Genomic DNA, 23168 nt, shown 5'->3' with positions numbered 1-23168 from the left:
TATTTTGTCATAGTTGAATATGTCTCATTAATTTTTTTAAAAACTTTCATTTTACAGGCCCGCCAACCATTTTTGACTTGTAATGAAAAATAAAGATGCTGAGGAAAAAAATCCTTGTCTCAAAGAACATGAATTGACTTTCAAATGCTTCAATGATAATAATTTCGATAAAGAGGCATGCCAATTAGAAATCCAGAATTATACTGCCTGCAAAAGTTTTTGGGTAAGTAAAATTATTTGCTCCATTAAAATATTACTACTTTATTAAGAACTATTACATACACAATTTCATTGTGTACTGCAATAAGTTGAAAAAAATTAGTTCCTAAATAGTTGCAATATAAGTCACATTAGAGTTATTTTATAATATGCAAGTTTGGTAATACAGCCACATGAGTGCCAGACTGTGCTGTTATAATTTCTCCATACTATATTTTGTTTCGGATTAAAGTTATTGCCAGTTGTGTTATAACTTGAGCAGCTATAAAAAAACTCATATATTTTGTCTTATTAGTATGCAATTACCCTCAAAAGTATTCTGTTTGATTTAATGAGATATTATATATGCTACAATATATCAGAGTTCTGATTGAAAAGGGAACATATTTCATCAGATATCAGTTTTTGAGAAAAGTGTATATTTGCTTTTTACCTTTGCATCTCCAAACAAAAAATGTGGGAGTATAAACTGAATAGGAAAAAGTGATTTACGTGTAATTCAAGGTTCATGTAAAAATGTTTCATAATGGCTTTTTCTTCAAGTTTGTATCTGAAAGAAACTGTGTATAGTCTACACATTTTAGGAAAGAGTTTATTTTGAAGTTAATTCCTTTCTTCAGAAGTTTCCTGCATTTTTTGTTTGAAGTTCGAATTTAGGAATTCAAAACGATTCTTTCCCAATATTAGAGTTGTTATTCTAGAGATTTATTTAGCACTGATATTATGATTCTCTATCATGATGAGAAAACACTTTGTCTGTTATTACTAATTGAAACCAATTCATTTAATTTTTTGCAACCCTGTAAACAATGGAAATGTTTCAGTTAACTGCCCACAGATATGCATAATCCATTGATAGCATGGGATATTTATTTAATTTCATTGTATTTTTACAACCTGAATAAGGGCTTTTATGAAAATTTTGTCTTCTATAAGTATTGACACTAACAAGTATAGCAAGGATGGAAAATGGTAATGTTTACATTTTCAAGTTTTTGTAGGATATGCCTTCCCAAAAATATGAAATATGTCATTATTGGTAAAATAGTAAAGAATCATTTTACTTTCTGGGATTTCTAATTGTTATTCCACCTTAATTAACCTATAATAGCATTTAAAATGTTGTAAGAAAAGCTTCGAAATGAGTATTACAAAAATGGCAAAAAACTCAATTCAGAGAGTAACAAATGAATTGTTTTTTATATTTTTTATAACTCAATATTCATCAAGAAATTAACTTTTTTTAAATATGATAAAGATGGTGTGTTTCTTTAAATGCATTGTATGTAAAATTTTTCAATGGTTGTACCAAAATATAAGTCATTGGTATCTTTGTGTAGTTTTTAGTAACTTATTCTTTTTTTTGTTCTATTTTAGTACGCCGTTAAAAAAGACAGGATACGTAATGGAATACGACCCCTTCTGCCACCTTTAGAAGAGAGGGAAAAAATAAAGCGTGAATATTTCGCAAAAGTTCAACATTAATCAACTCAAATTTCAAAATAAATTAACCATGGATAGAAAAATAAGTGTAGATCGTTTTGTGTGGGCTAAATTAATAGGTTATCCTCCTTGGCCATCAATTGTTCTTGAACCTGAATTTGAAGTACCGGAAAAGCCACTTAATGACCCTGGGAAAGAATACTGTTGGGTATATTTTTTTGGATCACATGACTATTCCTGGATAGAAGAGCGCCATATCAAACCATATGAACAATATAAAGATAAATATATACCACTGTATAAGCAAAGTTTGTTTGTGGGAGCTGTTCAGGAATTGGAAGAACAACTTGAGAAGGTGAAAAACGATCCAAACTATGTAGTTGAGAGAAAAAAAAAATTCAAAGTTCAACAAAGAGGTGTCAAGAGGGATGGTAGAAATCTAGCTAGAAATAAAAAAAGGCCAAAATTCAAAACTGTCGACATAAACAATGAATCCCTATATAAATCTGAAGAAAACATCATGAGATCACCGTCTGACAAAATTTTTGGTGTAATAGGCACAGGCATCATAGGTAGTGCACTAACAAGGCACCTTGTGAACTCGGGTCATACTGTAAATATATGGAACAGAAGTACAAAAAAAAGTGATGAATTACTCTCAGAGTTAGGGCATTTTAAAAAACTGAAAAGCCATCTCAGCCCACGTGCCATCCTTAAAAACTCTGATATAGTATTCATTTGCGTTTCAAATCACCTGGACGCTAAGAGAATTGTAGAAAATAATTTTGGAATTAATAGCCCCTCTGATAATATAGCGAAAGATAAAGGTGTAGTAGTGATGACTAATATCGATCCAGAGTCATCTAGAAACATTGGTGAAATGGTTGAAAACAAAGGAGGCAGCTATCTTGAAGCTCAACTTCAACGTAGTACATTGGAATCAGTGGAAAAAAGCTTTTTCGTTATAGCAGCTGGATGCCGAGATCTGTTTGATGCTTGCCACCCTTGTTTTTATGCACTAGGAGGCGCCAATAGTTCCTTCTTCGGAGATGTTGGGTGAGTTCATAAGTTTTTATGCCACCCCTATACAGGGTGTAACTAAATAAGTGTAAAACATTTAAGGAGGTGATTCCTCATCGAAAAAAAGATAGGATCTTTCATATAAAGAAATTTCATTGGAGCATCCCTTGTTAAGATACAGCCCCTTAAAGGGGGTACATAAAATTTGTATAACAATTTTTTTCACAAGCACTAAAAAAGTTGGTATGATGCTGTCAGTTTGTAAATTTTCGAAATTGAATTAATATTAATTATGTGTTGTTGTTCTGTTCTTAATTTGTTACTTTAATAATTCACTTGTTATTAAAATGGCATACACAAATGAGGAAATGGCTGATATGCATTACGTTTACGGTCTGTCGCAGGGGAATGGGTTAGAAGCTTCTAGAAGATATGCTGAAATGTATCCTCAACGGCAGCATCCTTCACATAGAATATTTGCTCGGCTTCATCAATGATTACGAGAATATGGTTCATTCGACAAAAGAACGCAGGATTGTGGTCACCATCGAGAAGTACGAACACCACAGCTTGAGGAAGCAGTACTTAATTTGATTGAAGAACAACTTACTACCAGTACTAAAAAGATTGCTTTCCAACTAAATGTTGATCATATGACGATATTTTGAATTTTAAAGGAACAATTCTTATACCCTTACCATCTGCAACGAGTACAGGCACTGTTACCGCGATACTTTCCGAACCATTTTGAATTTTGCAATTGGATGCTGGAAATGATTAGAAGAAATTGTGACTTTCTGACGACGATAGAATTCACAGACGAATGTAGTTTTTCTCAGGGACAAGATTATTAATTTTCATAATTACCACATATGGGCTGATAAAAACCTCACGCTATTGTCGAAACTAACCATTAAGAACAGTTTTCTCTTAACGTATGAATGAATGAATGAATGAATACGTTTATTTAGGAAATCCTAATATACATACAATAATAATAATAATATACAATAATAATAATAATATACAATAATAATAATAATATACAATAATAATAATAATATACAATAATAATAATAATATACAATAATAATAATAAATCAGTAAACAATAATAATATGTCTTTAAACAACAATAATAATAACTAATAACTAGAGTCATACATATGACTGTAACCTAACAATGTTGAGAAATAAAATGGCTCGGAGTTATTGGGGATGATTTAATTGAGCCTCATTTTCTACCTCCTCAATTAAATGGTGAGGCATACGTTCAATTTTTAAGAGAAGTGCATCCAGTACTGCTGGAGGAAGTTCCTTTGGGAGTCAGAAGGGATATGTTTTTTATGCATGATGGGTCTCCCGCCTATTTTAGTCAAGTAGCACGTCAGCATATAACTGAAACATATGCAAATCAGTGGATAGGTCGAGGAGGACCACAGAACTGGCCCGCTCGATCCTAGGATCTCAATCCTCTCGATTTTTCTATTTGGGGCCATTTACAGCATTTGATTTATCGTACTCCTGTTCGCGATGTACAGGACTTAAGAAACCGCATCATCGATGCGTCTGCGAAATGCGATGCGATGCGAAATGTCTGAAGGTAGACATATTGAACATTTACTATGATTTCTACATGTTGTGTGTTTTGTTATTAATAAATTAGTTTTGTTTATTACCCCTTAATCGTTTAATGCAGGTACTAACTACAAAATAACAATAAATCCAGTTCGCATTTATGATGATGTATCGCTGTAGTTGTTCGTAAAATAATTTTTTGCTGCGAACTGGTTTATTTTGGGCAAAAAACCCAAAAGACATTTTTTATTTAGAATGAAACATGCTATCGGAAATAAATTTTCAAATGGTTAACAAATAATTAGACAAAAAGTTACATTGGAAATAAATTTTAGGGGTTGCGTTTTCCACCCCTCACAACCATGGGGTAAACCAAATAAATTACTGGCTAAGTGTCTTTTTGGTACTACAAAACGTCAGGTTAATTTCAATATTGTAACTTTTTCAGTGCTTGTGAAAAAAATTGTTATACAAATTTTATGTACCCCTTTTAAGAGGCTGAATCTTAACAAGGGATGCTCCAATGAAGTTTCTTTATATGAAAGATCCTATCTTTTTTTCGATGAGGAATCACCTCCTTAAATGTTTTACACTTATTCAGTTAAACTCTGTACATTTGGAAAATGAGTATGACTTTTTTGTAATTTAATATTTCATAACTTCAGTAAGTAATTTTAATTTTTCTTTGTTCAGTAATTCTTTGGCTTTTTGATACAACTTAGAGTTTATGATAATATTTGTAACAGTTTTCAAATAATGGAAAGATACTTGTAATGCACTGTTTGGAACCTTTGGTGTAGTAATGAATATTACTGGAGTTTTTTCCCAACACCAAACCGTTATTTTCAACACCTCGACACATGTTTCAATCACCAAGTGATCATCTTCAAGAGGAGGGTTAAACTAAATCTACATACAATGTTGTTCTTATTTATACCATAGACACCACTGTTAAGTACCTGCGTCTTAATTGTCTTGAAATTAATTTAACAATGTTGCCTTATTTACTAGTCAGGTAAATCTGATAACTAAAAATACTTATTACAACAAGTCATATAGTAAAATATTAGGTTAGGTCAAAAGTGAGTGGGTCTATTCGACCTCCACTGCAACCCGCAAGGGTTCATTGTGGCTCACACCTATTCAAACTCGACCAAATAAACCCAGCTTCTTGACGAAGCCGATTAGTTTATATGGTGAGTGATATTTCAGGTCAGATGGTAGAAGTGTGGTTCTACTCCGAAAACCTGATTCGGCCTGCAGCAGGGCAGGCACATAGTATATGCTCTGCTGTTTCATCATTTTCCAAACAGAGACGACACACACTGTCTTCCGACAGTCCGAGTCTCTGCATATGATGAATCAGACGACAGTGACCTGTAAGGAGGCCTGTTAGAAATCATAGTTCATCCCTACTGTAGTCCAACAACTGTTTGGTTTCAAGCTACGAAGGTTGAATGAATGCCTTGGAGTGAGCCAATCCTGGAAGATTTTGCCAGAAGTCTTCAAATCTTCTTGCCATCCAGGTGTTCAATGTTTGTTTGGCAAAACCTAAAGCAATGCCAAAGACAGGGAGTCAGCAGCCTCACTGCCTTCCAGGCCAGTGTGGCCAGGAACCCAGACCAGAGACAATTTGTTAAGTCTTACTATTGAGGAGAGTCGTTTATGGCATTTGCTAGCAACTTAGACATTGCTGTCAAGCAGCTTCCAACGCTGCTTGACTCTCCGAGAAAACTTTTATTGACTTGTGTGTGAGGTTGGATTTTACCAATCTCTCCGCACACAATTCAGTAGCATATATTTCCGCTTGAAATACAGTCGCATAGGTCCCTAGGCAGGTTGATAACTCTGTCGTGGGTCTGCAACTAAAAACACCTGTACTAGGCCCCGAAGTTGTTTTTAATTCATCTGTGAACCAACAACTATCTGTTCTTAAAATTTCCTTTTCCCGCAGGATTCAATCCTATCTACTCGGGAAAAGTACTGTATAAGGCAGTTCTTAATTGACAGTTGGAGGCATATTGTCAGAGATCATTTTCAGAATGCTGTGACTTCCAGTGTCAGCCAGCAGTCTAGTGCACTCTGCAATTGTGCACATCGCAAATCGCACAAAGCAATATAGTGCACGCGTCTATATGCAGTCCATCTAGCCTCTCTCTTCAGAAAAATGTGGAGACAAGGTAGTTCTAGAAGAATTGAAATGAAACTCCAGTAATATTCTTTTAATGGAAAAATATTTTTTGAAGTAGAAATTTATTACCATATATTCAATTTTTATTTGAATTAGAATATTCATGAACTTTCTAACAAGCCAGACAAACTTTTCTTGTATCTGAAAGAAAGTGATTTTTTGGATTTTATACTGTTGGATGACTTTAACTTTACCTTTCAAAAACCCTCTATGAATCTCTTGAATTTAGTTTTTCTTACAAACTCATTTGGATTCCATGCCAGAATTACACAAGTTACTAGAGTTGAAAATGGTTCATTTAGCTGTATCGATAATCATTTTACCAGTGTTGGGGAAGAATAATACACAAAGGGTGTAATGGATTTGTGCCTTTCAGATAACTATGCCCAATTCATTAAAAACAAAAACAATGTAGATACTGACACCATTCCTATTTTCAGGAGGATCATAAACTCCAACAGCATACTTGAATTAAAGTCATCATTACAGGATGTTGATTGGCAGCATTTCTAGGACTGCATCTCGACCGAATCTATCACAATTCCTAATCTATTCACAATTCCTTCTAGAGGTTTTTCATCAATTAGTTCATAAACATTTTTCTCTGAAAAAAGTATCGAATGTAGTAAAAAAATCTCACCCAAATAGTTTGATAAAAATCCAAAATGCATGCAGTGAAGGCTGCAAGGCTGTAGCCAGAAAATAATTTCGGGGGTTTGGTTTGGTGGAACAGTGGAAAAACATTAAATATAAAAATAAATGAAAGAAAGAAAATGGTGTTACCTGATCATATATATTTATTAGAAAACCATTACAGAAATATTAACATTTTTTACAAAATCAAATTTAGTTTTCTAGCTTTCTTTGCAGCAAACAAATCAATTACCTCCTCGGTGTCAATGTCAATTCTACGATGGATTGACAATAACGCCAAACAATTCAGTCGTTCCTGGCTTGTGGAGTTTCTTAAATAAGTTTTGAATCGTTTCAGGGAAGAGAAAGTCCTCTCAGAGGTACATGTGGAAACAGGCAGTGTCGCCAAGATCTTACGTATAAAGCTTCTGGATGTGACTCACGAATTACTGCCTGCACACCTTTAAAACTTCCTTTCATCGAAGAAGCTCCATCATATCCTTGTCCGATTAAGTATTCACAATCTACTCCCAAAGATTTCAATTCAGATAAAATTGCATCAGCTAAATACTTTCCTTTTGTATTTTCAACTATTACAAAAGTTAAAAAATCTTCACGCAAGATAAACACATTATCTTTTGGCTCGGCATATCTCACACAAATGGACATTTGTTCTTGTTGTGAAACATCAGTAGTTTCGTCAACAAGGATTGAAAAAAATTTCGCAGTATTCAATTCTTGCACAATTTTTTTTTGGACTATTTCACTACAAATTGCAATAAGTTCATTTTGTATTTTCGGGATTAGTTAGGTAGCGTTCAACGTCGTATTTTCCATGTGCTTCATTAGATATGAGTCTCCACATCTGCTTCTCATCCGTACGATAGCACGAAAAATTCCATCATTTGTTTCTGGCTCAGGATCATTGATTTTTATAGGACCTGAGTCGCACGTACCTCTCAAAGCCAATTCCTGACGTCCACATAATTCAATTGTTTCAATAATCGGAATGAGCCGTTTCCGGTTTTCGTCTATTTGCGCTAAGTATCCACTATCCATCTGACTCATTATATTTGCCTGAGATTTATTATACACCGTCATAAAATTATCAGCCAATGATACAGAAGATTTGTGATACTGGCTTTCATTGTGATGTTAGAAATCATGTATAGCATCTTTCCATTTAGTGAGTGGCTTAGTAACTAAGGATTTCAATTGCTGATGAGAGCCTTTTCCTGCGCAATCTTTGGCAAATAATACACAGTATTTGCATAAAGCACCTTGTTGCCCTGTACTAGTGTAAACCAACGACGAGAAGCGTTCAATCCATTGAATTTGAAATTTTAGCTTTCTTTTATCGTCACTTACTGGAAACTTGAATGTCTTTTCTGGCATCCAAGGATATTTCAACAATCTTCAAATCATCATCAATTTTTATGTTTGATCCCATATAGTATCCCACATCTAAAAAATGCCAAGAAACATTATCCACAGTCCCAGGAACGGCACCACAAGTACTAGAACTACTTGTAGCAATATCGATGTCGAAATCACTTGAACACTGATTTTCAGTAGAACCGTCACTGGCTTCACTATCAGCATCAAGTTTAGATTTTTTAAATAAATATTTGAATAATGTATTTTCTTGCGTCCTTTTTGCCATTTCAATTGTTAATCGACCTGTAACAAATTAAAAATTATAAAAAGGAGCCAAGTATTAATTCCATTTGTACAAAAATATTCACTTCAATAAAGATTTTAAAGAGAATTAATACCAGTGAGTAGTCAACTATCAGGCATCAAATCCTTTTAATTCAAATTAAAAAATCATATCATTACTCACTTTCACTTCACTAATTCGCAACACTATAACTCCACACACTGCACTATTACTTCGCTTATATCTCCGTACTCGCATTGGATCGCGTAAGACAGAACTGCGCCTGCGTGCTCGACAGGGCTCTTATATATTCCGCAGAAACGTCATAAGCAGTGTTGCCAATGTAAGATGCCAAAATTACTTACTTTGAGCTGCCGTAATACTCACATTTTCGCGCCCTTTTTTAGTATTCCTCACAAAATCCTCACATTGTTCGGTGGCGGGGATCTATCCCCCTTGATCCCCCCTGGCTACGGCCTTGGAAGGCTGTATCTGATGCAACTGAGGATCCCATTTACAAACAGGTTTTCAGGAATGCCAACAGTGAATATCTCAAAGCTATCAGTGTAGCCAAAAAAGATGGCTTCGATAACTCTATTTAAAACTCTAAAAACAAACTGGGGGACTGTTGGAAGTTCATTAATAATGAAAACTCCAAGTATAACCGGCACATAATTACAGACTAAATAACTCGCGATGAGTTTGACATATATTTTACTACAATTGCTAATACTATCATTGCAGAGTTCTGCATTGATAAAGACAACATCTTCTTAATATCACTTGACACACTGAAACCCTGTTCGCTCTGTTCACCTGGTTTGTTTATGTATACATCTGTTGTTGAAAAATTTTAATTGTGTTGGTGTCTATCATCTCAGCAGTAAAACAATTAAGGCAACTTGTGATTTAATTGTGGAACCACTCACCTATTTGTTCAATGCTTGCATAAGTAAAGGATCATTTCCAGATAAATTTAAAATCGGTAAGGTCATTCCAGTTTTTGAACAAGTTGATAGGAATACAATTGAAAATCATTGAACCATTTTTATTGTCCCTATGTTTGGTTAACTTTTCTAAATGATGATTAAAAACAGGTTATATTTCTATTTCTAAAAAACAAAATTTTGAATCCTGATCAGTATGGTTTCCGTAAGTCTTTACTGTAGACGCAGTTGTTCGTATGATGAGAAACATTGTTGACGGCTTTGAGAATTGTCTGCATAGCGCTGTAACGCTGTGTTTCTCACCACTTACTACTTGATAAAATTAATGAATATGGGGTTAGAGGTGTAGCTAGTTCTCTCAATTCTCACATGGTATTTACAAAATCGAAAGGAGGCCACAGAATGTCAAATTTGGAGCCTATAGTTAACGGTGTTCTGCAAGGATCTGTGCTAGAATCTCTACTATTCATAATTTTTATTAACGACCTTTTCTTCCAAGTTGTTCAGACAAAAATTGCAAAAATTCAGTGGAAATCTCAAAACTTGCCGAAAGCCAAGCTAAAAAATGGTTCAACACCAATCTTCCTAAAATTAACATGGGAAAAGTTCAGAGGCTCATATTCTCTTCCAATACTGCCCAAGTACTTGGTACTACTTTGAAAATGGTGTAATAGCCGAAACCGGTCAACAATAAAGAAATATAGTGGAAAATAGACAAAAGTGTGTTTTTGTAGTGTATCCTCAGTGAACATGAATTTCCACAAAATAAACAAGTCGTCAATCGAAGAAGTACTTGGTATATATAACTTTGGATGACTCCCCGAATTTTACATAATGAAATTCAAATATTTTGCCATGTGTGATTGATTATTTTGATCCCATTGGATAAACTGAGATCACTTGCTGACAGCCTAGTATCATTTATAAAAAGATTTATGAACTCACTCTTGAATATGATTAATATAATTTGAATATTAAATGAACAATGAACTCTGCACACTCCTGTGTGGGAGACATGTATCAATATATATATATATATATATATATATATATATATATATATATAAAACAAAATTGTTAACCTCAGTAGGTAGCCAACCTATTAAATAGGTACCTGTCGAACCTCGAGAAATGTATCCGAATTCAGAACAATTTCAATGCATTTGGGCCAACTTTAAAAGAATCAAGAAACTTGCTTCGACCCGTAACTTCTGAAGACAACCAGATTAATGTCTTAGCATATTTTCACGCATTTCCCGAGTCATCGATAAGAAGTGCTGAAGAAGATTTGGATATAAAATATTCATCGGTTCAAAGAATCTTGCGATGACATAAAATGCATGATTATAAATTCACCAAAATTCAAGCAATGATGCCTCAAGACCCTCAACAGTGAGTTGAATTTTGTGAAATGTTGTTGATATGCATTCAGGAAACTCCATTTTTTTTTAAATAAAATTATTTAGACAGATGAATCGAAATTTTCGAGAGAAGCCATTTTCAATAGAAAAAATGTTCATAAATGGTCCAGTGAAAATCCTCACGTCACAAAGGAAGCCGGATTTCCAAAAAAAATTAGCTTTAATGGCTTCTTCATGTTAATGGACAACAAGTTGAGGTACGCAATGTATGGGGAATAATTAACATCCACCAGTTATCTGAATATCCAAAATCTCCAAATTCTCGATAATCTGCCATTCGAAGAATATCGAAAATGTTGGTACCAACTAGACGGAGATTTCTGCATGTGTAATACTACACAGGGTGTTCCATTTGGAATAATCAACTTTCAGTCACTTTTTCAAGCAAACGAAAAAACTGTATTTTTTAACCACCCAGTATTGAATTAACGTAGATTATGCTGAAATGTGGAAACCTTCCAAGTATCACCTAACTCCAAACCAAATTTCGGTATCATAGTATTTCTTGAAAATATCAGCATTTATAGAGGTCAATATTTCCGAAGAAAAAATTGAAAATAAGTCATGTTTCGAAAAGGTAACAGATAGGTATAGTGGAAAAGTTTTCGGTTAATTGTTGTAGATTCCAAAAATAATATTATATACAGGGTGTTCCATTTGAAAAGTTGCTACTACTTTATAATGGAAGTGCCTCTTGAAACAACTACTCTTATATAAATATTGAGTTACATGAAAGAAAAATTACTTTCCAAATACTACTTTTATATGAACCCTTTTCGCTATTCAGTTTGTACTCGAAAAATTCGTTATGAAACTGAATCAGATATCATTCAAAGGATTGTTACACAACATAGTACATGAAAGAGGTAAAATTTCACTTATATGGAACACTGTTATCCTCAATGGCGGACATCGATGTTTCGGAATAAGACACTTGCTTTATTGCCTCTCCAGCACCAATCTGGAGATTACAAAATGTTTTCAAATTTATACTGTGAATGTAGAGAACCATTAGTTCCTGTTATACTCAATACATTCGAGATATAGAATGTAATGTAGAATAAATGTAAATCCCAAATCTTTGGGATTTACATTTTGTTTTTAATTTGTGTAATAAGAGAAACTACGATTTACCAAGCTTGAACTTTCATAACCAACACGAGGGAATCATTGATGATTTTGCTATGTATTTTTTTTCATTGTTCACTTGTTATGGTAACACAGAAATCCCATAATATAACTGAAAGATCAGTTAACGTCAGTCATTTGAAATAATAAACTTACCAGATAAGTTTTCTTTCGAACCTGATGGTGTTCCACTCATTTTTATGAAGAATTAATAAATACATTGGTGAATCCAATAACCACTACTTTCAATTTGTCATTAAATTCTGAAATATTTCCTGAATATTGGAAGCAAAGCTTTCTGGAGCCAATTTTTAAAGCTGGGGATAAATATAATACCAAAAATTACGAGTATAGAGCTATTTGTTATCAGTCAGAAATACCAAAACTATTTGATTTTTTGTGACTAAAGTAATGACATGGGAAAGCAAATAACTTATAAAACCACAACAGCATGGATTTGCTTCAAATATATTACTGGTTGATTCTGTCTACACTGACTTTTCTAAATCCTTTGATAGAGTCAACCATGATTTGCTCATTGCTTTTGTATTTTCATGGAACAAAGCTGAAATGGTTGAAGGAGTTTTTATCAGGTAGATTTCATATGGTATACCACACGAATCTCATCGTAATCCAATATTGTTTGATTCATTTGTTAATGATGTTGATAGGTAAAGGGTGTCATACCCAATTCTCAATTCAGAGTCAGAGCTACCACCATTGTCAAATGATTCTCAACTTCAAAGCCTAAATTTTCTTTTTGTTTCCTTGAATAGTCCATTTTCAATTCATTTTTTGTTTCAGGAATGCCGCCAGGATCAACATTATTATTCAAATTATGAAGGGTATATGTCTTGGAGCCTTAACAGAGGGTTTAGCATTGGCCGAAAGGTGTGGCTTACCTCAAGATAAATTTTTGGATATTTTCAATCTCACCGGACTCTCAAGCACCTATCTAAAAGGAAAAGGAAACATTATTGTGAGTAAAGATTTTTGTTGCAATGGGGATCAATCACTGAAGCATATGCAGAAAGACCTGAAAATGGGTCTTGAACTCTCAAATAAAGTTCAACACCCCATGTTGCTGACATCTATAGCAAATCAGATTTTCAAACACTGTTGTAAACTGGATTATGGGAGTCATGATGCTGCTGCAATTTACTTGAGGAATAAGCACTGATTTTTTTATTTGGTTGGTTTATTTTAAATAATTATTGTTTAAGTTTGTTTGCCAGTTCATTTAGAAATATATTTTTTAGAACTTTCCTGTATGTGTTAATAAAATTCCTTTGTACTGATCCCACTTTAATTAACTCAACAACTTCTAAATTCGACAATGATTTTCTGAAGTCTTTAAACATATAACACACAAGTCTAGTGGTTTTAGTGAGTTGTTGGCAAGAGAGCTAGGAAAAGCTGCATTTCAAGTTTAAAATATATGATAGGCGAATAATAGCAAAGGTGAAAAGTATTCATTTTAGAAACGGATTGGGTTCTGTATCTGTATCTGTAGAGTAGGGAGGGTGAGTGTAAGCCCACGCACTTAGGCCACATGTGACCCATTGTACATCCTCCCGAGGAGTTGTCCTCCTAGGTCGTCGTCCATCCTGTCCTTTCCAGGAAGGTGGACAGGTCGCTGGGAGACATCTCCTTTATATCGGCAGGTGTAGGCCAAGACTCGCCGAACATACACTCTCTTATTGACGATAACTCCGGGCACTCGCACAGGACATGCCTGACAGTCTCATCTTCCTGTTCACACATCCTGCATAGAGGTGTGTCCACTAGCCCCATATTATGTAGGTGTTTCCTTAGCTGACAGTGGCCAGTCAGAAATCCTACTGTAAGGCGTAGATTTTTCCTGGTCATCGCCTGATATTTCTTCGGCGCCAGCTTCCCAGGGTCGCCCAAGATGATCCTGGCAAGATTACATCCTTTGATTTCATCCCATCTCTTTAGAGATTGAGCATGGGTGTAACTTTTGACTAGTTCCGCAATTGTCGAAGTCATCAGGCCGTGGGTGCCACTTGGTCCTAAAATTCTTAGTCCAGCCGCTTCCTTGGCTAAAGAGTCGGCAATGCGATTACCTTTACTCCTGTTGTGCCCTTTAACCCACCTCAGGATAATGTTATTATCTATCGAGGCTTTGGCTAAATCTTGGTGGCACTCTAGTGCTAGCCCTGAAGTAACACGCTGTCTGTTCAAGGCTAATAGTGCTTGTCTGCTATCAGTGCAGATTGTAATGTTTTTGCCAGAAATTTTTTTCTTGGTTATTTCTTTTGTGGCGATTGAGATACCAGCCAGTTCTGTTTGGACCACGCTGGTATTTCTTCCCATTCCCCACTTAATTCTTAGGCTTAGTGATCTGGAGTACACTCCACATCCTGAACCTTCTTTGGTTTTTGAGCCATCTGTATAAATCCGTATTGCATTTGTAACATCTGACTCTGTGTTCTGCTTGATTTGTATTTTGTAGGGTTTATTAAACACAAACCTGGGTTCAATTGCATCACTTGTTGCCTGCAGCAGAGGTTGCGCAGTAAGCACTTTCCGCCATAGGCCCAACCTCAATCGACCCATTCCTACTTCTAGGTTTACACCAGCCGTGTGCAATCGTACCATGACCATTAACGCAACCTCCTTAACGTACAGGTCCAGAGGGGTCAGACCCGTGATTAATTCCATTGCCGCGGTTGGTGTTGTTCTCATGGCTCCTGTGATGTTTAAACAAGCCAGTCGCTGTATTTGGTATAATTTTTGGATGGCCGTTGCTTGTAGAACTTTCGGTCCCCATGCAATGGCTCCATACGTTAACATAGGTCTTATTATTGCAGTGTAGATCCAGGCGACTACACGGGGTGAAAGACCCCATGCGCGTCCCACTGTCATTCGACATTGCTCATAAGCCACGTATGCTCTTTTTGCTCTACTCTGTAGATGAGAGTTCCATGTTAGCTTCTTGTCGAGGATAATACCAAGGTATTTCACCTCTTCAGAGAAGTTCAGTTGGCTTTTGAAGATTTCGGGAGGTTTTAGGCTCGTTAAACTTCTTTTCCTGGTGAAAAGGACCATCTCAGTCTTCTTGGGATTGATCGACAGTGAGTGTTCCTTACACCATGTTTCTATCAATTTGAGCCCATCTTGCGCTCTATCGCACAGTGTGTTTACAAATTTGCCGGTCTGCAAGATAACTATGTCATCTGCGTATGCAATTGTGTAGAATCCATTTTTGTTAAGGTGATTAATTAGGGTATCCAGAACTATGTTCCAGAGAAGAGGTGATAAGACCCCTCCCTGTGGACATCCCCTCATGACCAGTCCTTTTACTGTGATGTCTTCTACATTAATACTTATTGCTCTGCTAGAGAGCATCTGGAGTATCCATTCTCCTACTACCAGGGGTACATTCCTGGAGTGTAGTTGCTGGGTAATTGTTGGAAAGGTTGTTTTTATCAAACGCTCCCTCAATATCTATGAATATACCTAGGGTGGACCGTTGCCGAATTTCAACAACGGTCTCAGTTTCGGCCAAAACCGAAACTTCCTTACAAGGAAGGAATATATTTAGGTTTTATGTTTATATTTACTATCCATTCTGTATAACATGCTTTGTCAATAAGATTTATTCTTGGACAATAAAGCATATTTTGATTTGATTTGAAGGATTATGTTTTGAGGAAAACAAAAAAACGTTATTATAGTCAGTAAGTCTTTAATTTTTATCTTCAAATCACCACGTTATGCAGTCTTCGACATTTTTATTTATTGATAATCAACATAACAAACCCTTATTTAAGAAAAAATATTAATTGCACTTGAAAATACTTAAAATAGGTGAGGTGTTTATTACTTATTTAAGTTGTTACCTAATATCACTCTAGGTATTTAATATTTATGTGATAAACAAAGTAAGTCACGACATGATTAGGCACGTTTGACGCGGCAAAATATCTTCTTCGCTTGTATGAAATTCAACGCGCCGAACATGATCGATCACAGCGCGAGAATTCCCGAATGCAGTTTCGGTCATAGTTTCGGCAGGTTTGCTGCCGAAACCGAAACTAAACTGAAACCCAAAACTCAACCGAAACTGAACTTTCGGTCGGACACTACATAAAGTGACTTATTCTACTAGAGTGAATTTTATTTTATTTACCTCAGTTAGTACCAATGTTTCTAAGGTGACTGCTGTTTCTTGTTGTATCAAAAAGTTGGTGGTTCTTTCTTCTTATATTTGTGAGTCTGGCGGCAGTTTAAATTACATTGATCATGTTGGTAACCAGACGAACAAGGTTGTTTTTTATATTGGTAAACGTTGATATTGTAGACATCTTGAAGTTGGCACATTTTTAAAGGGGTTTTCAATTCGAGGTTAGTTTTAATAGCATTACCTAATGTTTTTGATTCATTTACCAAGTTCTTTCCCGAAAGAAATTCGTTTGTCTTACATTTTTCAATCAACTTTATTAACGAATGTTTAAAAAAGTGCATAATGCTGTAATTTCAATTGTACTTATTGCATGATGTATTATAATATTACAAATGAGTTGAGAAGCATCTACCAAAACTGCTAAAATTAAGTTTTTATCATCATTCATTTCTTGTAATGTGTTCATTTGAAAACCCAGTGCTACTAGAATGCCTCGCCTGATCTTGTAGTTTTTTCATGAAATTGCCATGATGTTATTATTTTTTGTCCAGACATGTCTTCACTTCGCGGCCAAAAATATATGTTTTCAGTAGTGGACAATTTTCATATAGCGGATATTTTTTCATAATAGTTTCCATTTTTTATGCAGTTAACCTACTCTTAAAATATGCCTGCCACCAGAATTACATCTCAGTATGAAAAGGGTTCTCAGCAATATTGGAGATCTTGGGTTTTGTCCCAAAATTTCAAATTCATCACAAGCTTGAATCGGAGGATCTTTCAATTCTACCAGTTTTGTTGTTCTTTCATTGGTTTTGCTACATTCTGATTATGTTCACTTCTTCTATGTCCAGATAATGATGGATGAATTCAAAATAACATTAACCAGAGTATTTGAATGATGCTAGTGAAACGACTACCATAATGTTTTGTAAATTTTATAATTCAATGTAATGTAACTATTACCATTACAATTTTTCCATTATGTTTTCAATTATATTCATTATTGAGTTTGTGTAAATTACATATATTCAACTGAAAGACAACGATAAAAATAAAATAAATACAACAATAAAAATTAATTGGCGCTCCGGGGCGACTTCATCGATTCCAGTGGCGCATTTGCTTTTTCAGCTGCAGGAAAACCCGGAAAAACCTGCAGCACCACATCATCTGAAGATCTTAATCCAACAATGTCCTCTCTCTCATAAAACAAAATGTAGGGTGTCTCCAGAGGCTCCAATAAATTCAATGCATCGCCAGAACACTTCGTGACACGACTATCGTCAAACTTAAACCAGTCCGTTTCTTCTTTGACCAAGGCGTAATAATGACCACATTCAACGCCAGAACCACAGTGAACAATGACTGCATGAATATTATAACAGTGGTCTGCTAGGTTGAAATGTTCATCTATTTCGAACCTTCCAAAGAGTTTCTTGCTTCCGTTAGAGGTTGAGTCTTGTTTTCAATTGATTAGACTTACCTTCTGAATTTGAGAATTCCGTGGAATGGAACGATTCCGAATCAGTATCAGTGTCCGACCAAGACCTATGATTAATATTATCCGTAATTTGTTTCAATTCCTTCTCGGATCCTCTTTTTCCTTCCTGGTGTCTTTTTGGCATTTTTCACAATTTTGTCTTGAAATCAATGTGGGCAGCACGCTGTTTCACCGACCGGTATAAAACTCAGAAGTGATTCGATGGATTGTGAAAATAAGGTAGTGAGAAAGATAAGTTTTTGCTTTAAAATTTGTACCATCGACTAATATGAATCATACAGACTACGTGTGTTTTTTTAATTACCGAAGGATGAAAAGTAAACTAGAATTGTTGCTTTTGTTTTCTTTGGTTGCAATTCAGGATTTTACTTTAAAATTTCTCAAATGATTTCATTATTTAATTGAAAGGGTTATATTTTATTTATAGTTTCCTTAAAATCATTGCCATAACATAACTAGTATTATCGTCAGAAGATTAATAAAATCATAACCCTGCTAAATATTATATCTTTTGAGAAAAAAAGAAAATAGATAAAAAAGGTGCTAAAACACTGCCATGAGGCAAAATATCATTATTAAATTCATTTGAATATACTCTACGTTACGTCTCGCATGAGCCATTACTGAGATATTGAAAATAATAGTTGATTCTCTTCGAAATATTCTAATACTTTTTCAAGGCTTGGCAAAGTATTTTATACTTTGAATCGTGTTATCTTTTTATTGTATCGTTTTTATTTCATTTTATAATTTCTTCTTTTGACAATATTTTTATGGTCTTTAACATTTTTTATGCATTAACTTTATTTTCGTCAATATAAGTTTCAAAATATTGTGATTTCCTACATTTAGAGCCCTCGGCAAGCGTTTTTTTAATACTATTGTTGTAAATTGTTCCCCAAAAAAATAACGCGCCGGCCGCCGCTGGTCTTTACCGGTGGACTGTGACTTAGCCAAGGTTGCGCTCAACCTTACTTGCATTCTTGATCCCTCTAGGTGTTGCGCCGCTTCGAGAATTTTCCTATCGGCTTCCGAAGACTTCCATCGGGATATATAAGCACAACCAGCATGCACAGGAGGCTATACAAGGTGTTCCATCTCAGACGAGCCACCCCGTATATTTCTTATCCCATAGTGAGTGGAAAAATTTCCTGAAACACGTCTTTTGACGTATATTTTAGGCTTGAACGAGCAACCCCCTAATAGGGGGCTCTTCAACCCCTCAAACTTGTATAGGGGAGATGATTTAAGTGATACTTTGTTTGAAAGGTATTGGAAGCCTCTTTACAACGGTGTATGAAAACGTTTAAGTTCCTTAACAGGTCAACAGAAACAAAGATTCCATTTAACTAATGGAATCTTTGTTTCTAGACATCTACCATACTGTGCCAAACTATTTGGCCCTCAAAGAAAGACCATTAGAACAAAAATGACCTTAGTTTTCAATAGATGTCAAGGTCTACTTCAAGATAAACAAAATAGTGACACACACTCTTTATATATTTCTCGATGCTCATTATGGATCCATGATAGACAATACATACTTGAAATGCATAGTGACATTCACCATTATGATACAAAAAATTATTATGCACCCAGGTTTTATAATAAGCTCCCTTTACATCTGAAGAGGTATCCTAGAATAAATTGAAAAGTAAAATCAAACATGTACTTATACATGAAAGCTATTCCTCAATGGATTACATTTTTAATATTGATCTGGGTTGTTACTGAATGGAATGTTTTTAAAGTCTGTACTATTAGTTTGTTTGATGTATTTTAATTATAGTTTTTATGATACTTCAAATGTATTTTACTCAGGGGCGGCCTTAGCATAACTTTTAGGTGGTGCGAGATTTTATGGTAGCGCCCCTCCTCTGATAACTTATTTAAATTTTTTAAGTGTCTATTTTGTTGGATGGGAAATAAATAATAAAAGAAAAAAGTATTTTTGTTAATGTTTTATTTAATTAAAATGGCGGCGGCGGGGTTAAATTTAAATTATTCTGATTTAATAAAAATACTAGATTAATACTTTTCTTGCTTTTGCGCTTGCGAATATTTTTATTAGATCAGAATAATTTAACTCCTGAGCAATATCATTTTCAATTGATAATATTGCAAGATCTGATAGTCTTTCCTGGGACATAGTGGAACGTAAGTACGTTTTAATTAGTTTTAACTTACTGAAGCTGCGTTCTCCTTTAGCGACAGTTACAGGGATGGTCAGCAAAATCCGAAGCGCTGTTCACACATTCGGAAAAATATCCTGCCAATCATTTTGTTTAATAAGTTGAAGAACTTTTAGTGGCTCTGCTGCTTCAAGGTTTTTTAATAATGGGTTTAGGCTCAAAAGTTCTTCAACCAATTCGCGACTAGTGATGTCACATTTTTCCCCATCGGTTAAAATGATTTGCAAATCTGCACAAGCTTTTTCTAATAATGACTTATCAGAAATTAATTTGATATTGTACAAAAAAGACCATGTATCATTAAATTTGGATAATTGTCCAAACCGAGTCACCAGTGCATTTTCGATAGTATCTATCATAGGGTAAAAGACGTTAATTTTAAATAGTTCTTCGGGATTTGTTGGTATTTCATCTGTAGCTTCATACCCAAATAATCGCTTTTTTCTTCGGGGTCGGACTGGTTTAAATGTAGGATCTATCCCAGCCTCAGATGCTATTTCCTTAGCTGTTATTTGTGCAGTCGAATACGTCCGGTACTGCTTCACAAATTCAGAACAGTTTTTCAATAATTGCGATGCGTTTGATAAATCCATATATTGTATATGTAAATTCTTGTTAAGAAATACGTAATACTTTATTACAAAAATGCATATGACAAAAGTGATAACAGAATGACAGACTTCACTGTCTACAAACATCGGTAAAATATGACCTATACAGTGTGAAATATAAATGAACATATACAACATATATCTTCCCCTTTATTTAGAGGTTTAATCTTTGCACAGGTTTTCTCACTCGCGTACCTCGCCTTACTGCTTGATTGCTCTTCTCAGTATTTGATGTGTTCGTTTGTTGATCTTTATTGCCATCCGAATTTTCTATAGATGAATAGTCAGAAATTGATGCTTCATTCTCCGGTAGTGAAATAGAAATCCCTTCCTGTTGTTCATTGTCCATTTCCATTGTTTCCTGATTGGAGCTTTGAGTGGTAGATATGTTAATGCCTTCATTGGGTGATATATTTCCGTTAGAGCAACATCGGATATTTCTGTAATTATCCGACCAATCTACCTCCGTTGGCGCTATTTGATCCAAATGTCGTCGCCACAACTTACCATCAACCTCGATGTAATAATGCAGTGAACCTTCTCTTTTAACAATTTTTCCGAATTTCCATTTCGAGCTTTTATCATAATTCAGAACTCGAACTCGTTGACCAGGGATGAAATACTTCATTTGAGGTCGAATTAAATTTTTGTTGTCTTCATTTTCAATGTATCTGAGTAAATCAATTTTTGTACGAATTTCTCTTTGTAAAAAAAGCATGGCAGGTGACATTCCCGTAGTTGAATTTGGTATTTTTCTATATTGCATTAGAAAGTTGGCCAATTTACAATCCAAATTGTCTCGGTTAGATGTCAATTTCCTCAGTGCATTTTTCATTGTTTGGACGTATCTTTCAACCTGGCCATTTGTTTCCGGATGATATGGTGCTGAGTACTTGTGCAAGATACCATTACTTTTCAAAAACAGTTCAAACTCTTGAGATCTGAATGTTGGACCATTGTCGCTAACTAAAGTGACTGGTAGACCATAACGGGCAAAAAAATTACGTAAAATGGAAATTGTTCTTGAAGCTACCATAGAAGTCATGGAAATGATCTCTGGCCATTTAGAAAATGCATCTATTACTAGTAGGAAATATTTACCCATGAAAGGACCAGCGAAGTCAATGTGTATTCGTTGCCAGGGAGAGCTTGGGTATTCCCAACAGTGAGGTGGTACCTTCATCGGTTTATTTTGAGCACTTTGACATGGTATGCAACTTTTGACTAATTGCTCAATATCGGAGTCAATTTTTGGCCACCAGACGTAAGATCTGGCTAGCGCTTTCATTTTCACTATACCTGTATGAGCTTCATGTAGTTCTTCCAGGATTTTTCTCCGTAGTGTGGTCGGAATAACCACCCTTGAACCTTTTAAAATAACTCCATGTGTAAGAGAAAATTCCAAATCATTACCAACGTATCCAATTTCTGTGATTCTCTTTCCTTCAAGTAAACTTTTGTAGACATTCATTAGAATAGAATCCGCTTGCGTTTCTTTGGCAATTTCAGTATGCGTTACTGGTAGAACTAACAACTGTTGTAATTGGTAATGTGCTACTGTATCAATGGAAGTATGTGTTGTGTTTGCGGTTTCTGGTAATCTAGATAAGGCGTCTGCATTCGCATGCTTTTCTGTTGATCTGTATGAAATTTCGTAATCAAAGCCTTGTAAGAATTGAGCATAATGAAGCATTCTAGTAGCCACCATACTAGGAAGATGCTTCTCTGGATGAAAAATGGACACTAATGGTTTGTGGTCTGTGATCAGTCGGAATTTTCTCCCATAACAGTAACGGAAAAATTTATTGCAAGCCCAAAATATCGAAGTAGCTTCCTTGTCTATTTGGCTATAGTTTTTCTCTGATTTACTGAGAGACCTGGAAGCGTAAGCAATCGGTCTTTCAGTGCCATCCGGCATTATATGGGAGAGGACTGCTCCAAGCGCATAGGGACTTGCATCTGTAGCCAGTACTAATGGTAACTTAGAATCATATGGACAGAGAATTTCACTTGATGTAATTTCCCGTTTCATAAGATCAAAAGCATTTTGACATTGTTCTGTCCATTGAAAAGTAACGTTTTTCTGGAGTAAATTATACAATGGAGATAGTTTCGTCGCTAGATTCTTGAGAAATCTACTATAGTAATTTACTAGTCCCAGCCAACTCTTCAGCTCAGATGTGTTTGTTGGAATTCTTGCATTGACTACTGCCTTGACCTTCTCTGGAGTCTTTTCTAGACCTTTGTCAGATACAGTATGTCCCAGATAAGTAATTTTGGACTCGAAAAATTTACATTTATCTTCTCTAACTCTTAGGCCAACATCTTGCAAACGTTTCAGAACTTTTTTTAATGTCTGAAGATGGTCATGGAAACTTGATCCTTGTATTTTGATATCATCCAGAAATACGCATACCCCCGGTATATCGGATAAGGTTCTTGTAATGTAACGTTGCCAAATTGCTGGTGCCA

General features: G+C 35.1%; 1 protein-coding gene across 1 annotated transcript; it reads left to right on the top strand.

Annotated features, from left to right (window-relative positions):
• The first annotated feature begins 1701 nt into the window (after positions 1-1701).
• On the top strand, positions 1702-13504 carry LOC111503764 (cytokine-like nuclear factor N-PAC). Its single transcript, XM_023158161.2, has 2 exons — positions 1702-2718; positions 13044-13504. The coding sequence occupies exons 1-2, from the start codon at positions 1733-1735 to the stop codon at positions 13417-13419; spliced, it is 1362 nt and encodes a 453-aa protein (XP_023013929.1). The 5' UTR covers positions 1702-1732; the 3' UTR covers positions 13420-13504.
• Positions 13505-23168: the final 9664 nt, after the last annotated feature.

The sequence above is a fragment of the Leptinotarsa decemlineata genome, unplaced genomic scaffold (genome assembly GCF_025532065.1).
Source record: "Leptinotarsa decemlineata unplaced genomic scaffold, Ldec_3_MD MMD2_tig00026299_RagTag_RagTag, whole genome shotgun sequence".
In the NCBI taxonomy this organism is placed as follows: Eukaryota; Metazoa; Arthropoda; class Insecta; order Coleoptera; family Chrysomelidae; genus Leptinotarsa; species Leptinotarsa decemlineata.
This window is presented reverse-complemented; position numbering and strand designations above follow the sequence as displayed.

Bases quoted from the DNA above. Each gene is read 5' to 3' on its own strand.
- LOC111503764 (XM_023158161.2), top strand. From the start codon at position 1,733: ATGGATAGAAAAATAAGTGTAGATCGTTTTGTGTGGGCTAAATTAATA. The intron at 2,719-13,043 runs GTGAGTTCATAA...TTTTTGTTTCAG, and splicing joins TCCTTCTTCGGAGATGTTGG to GAATGCCGCCAGGATCAACA.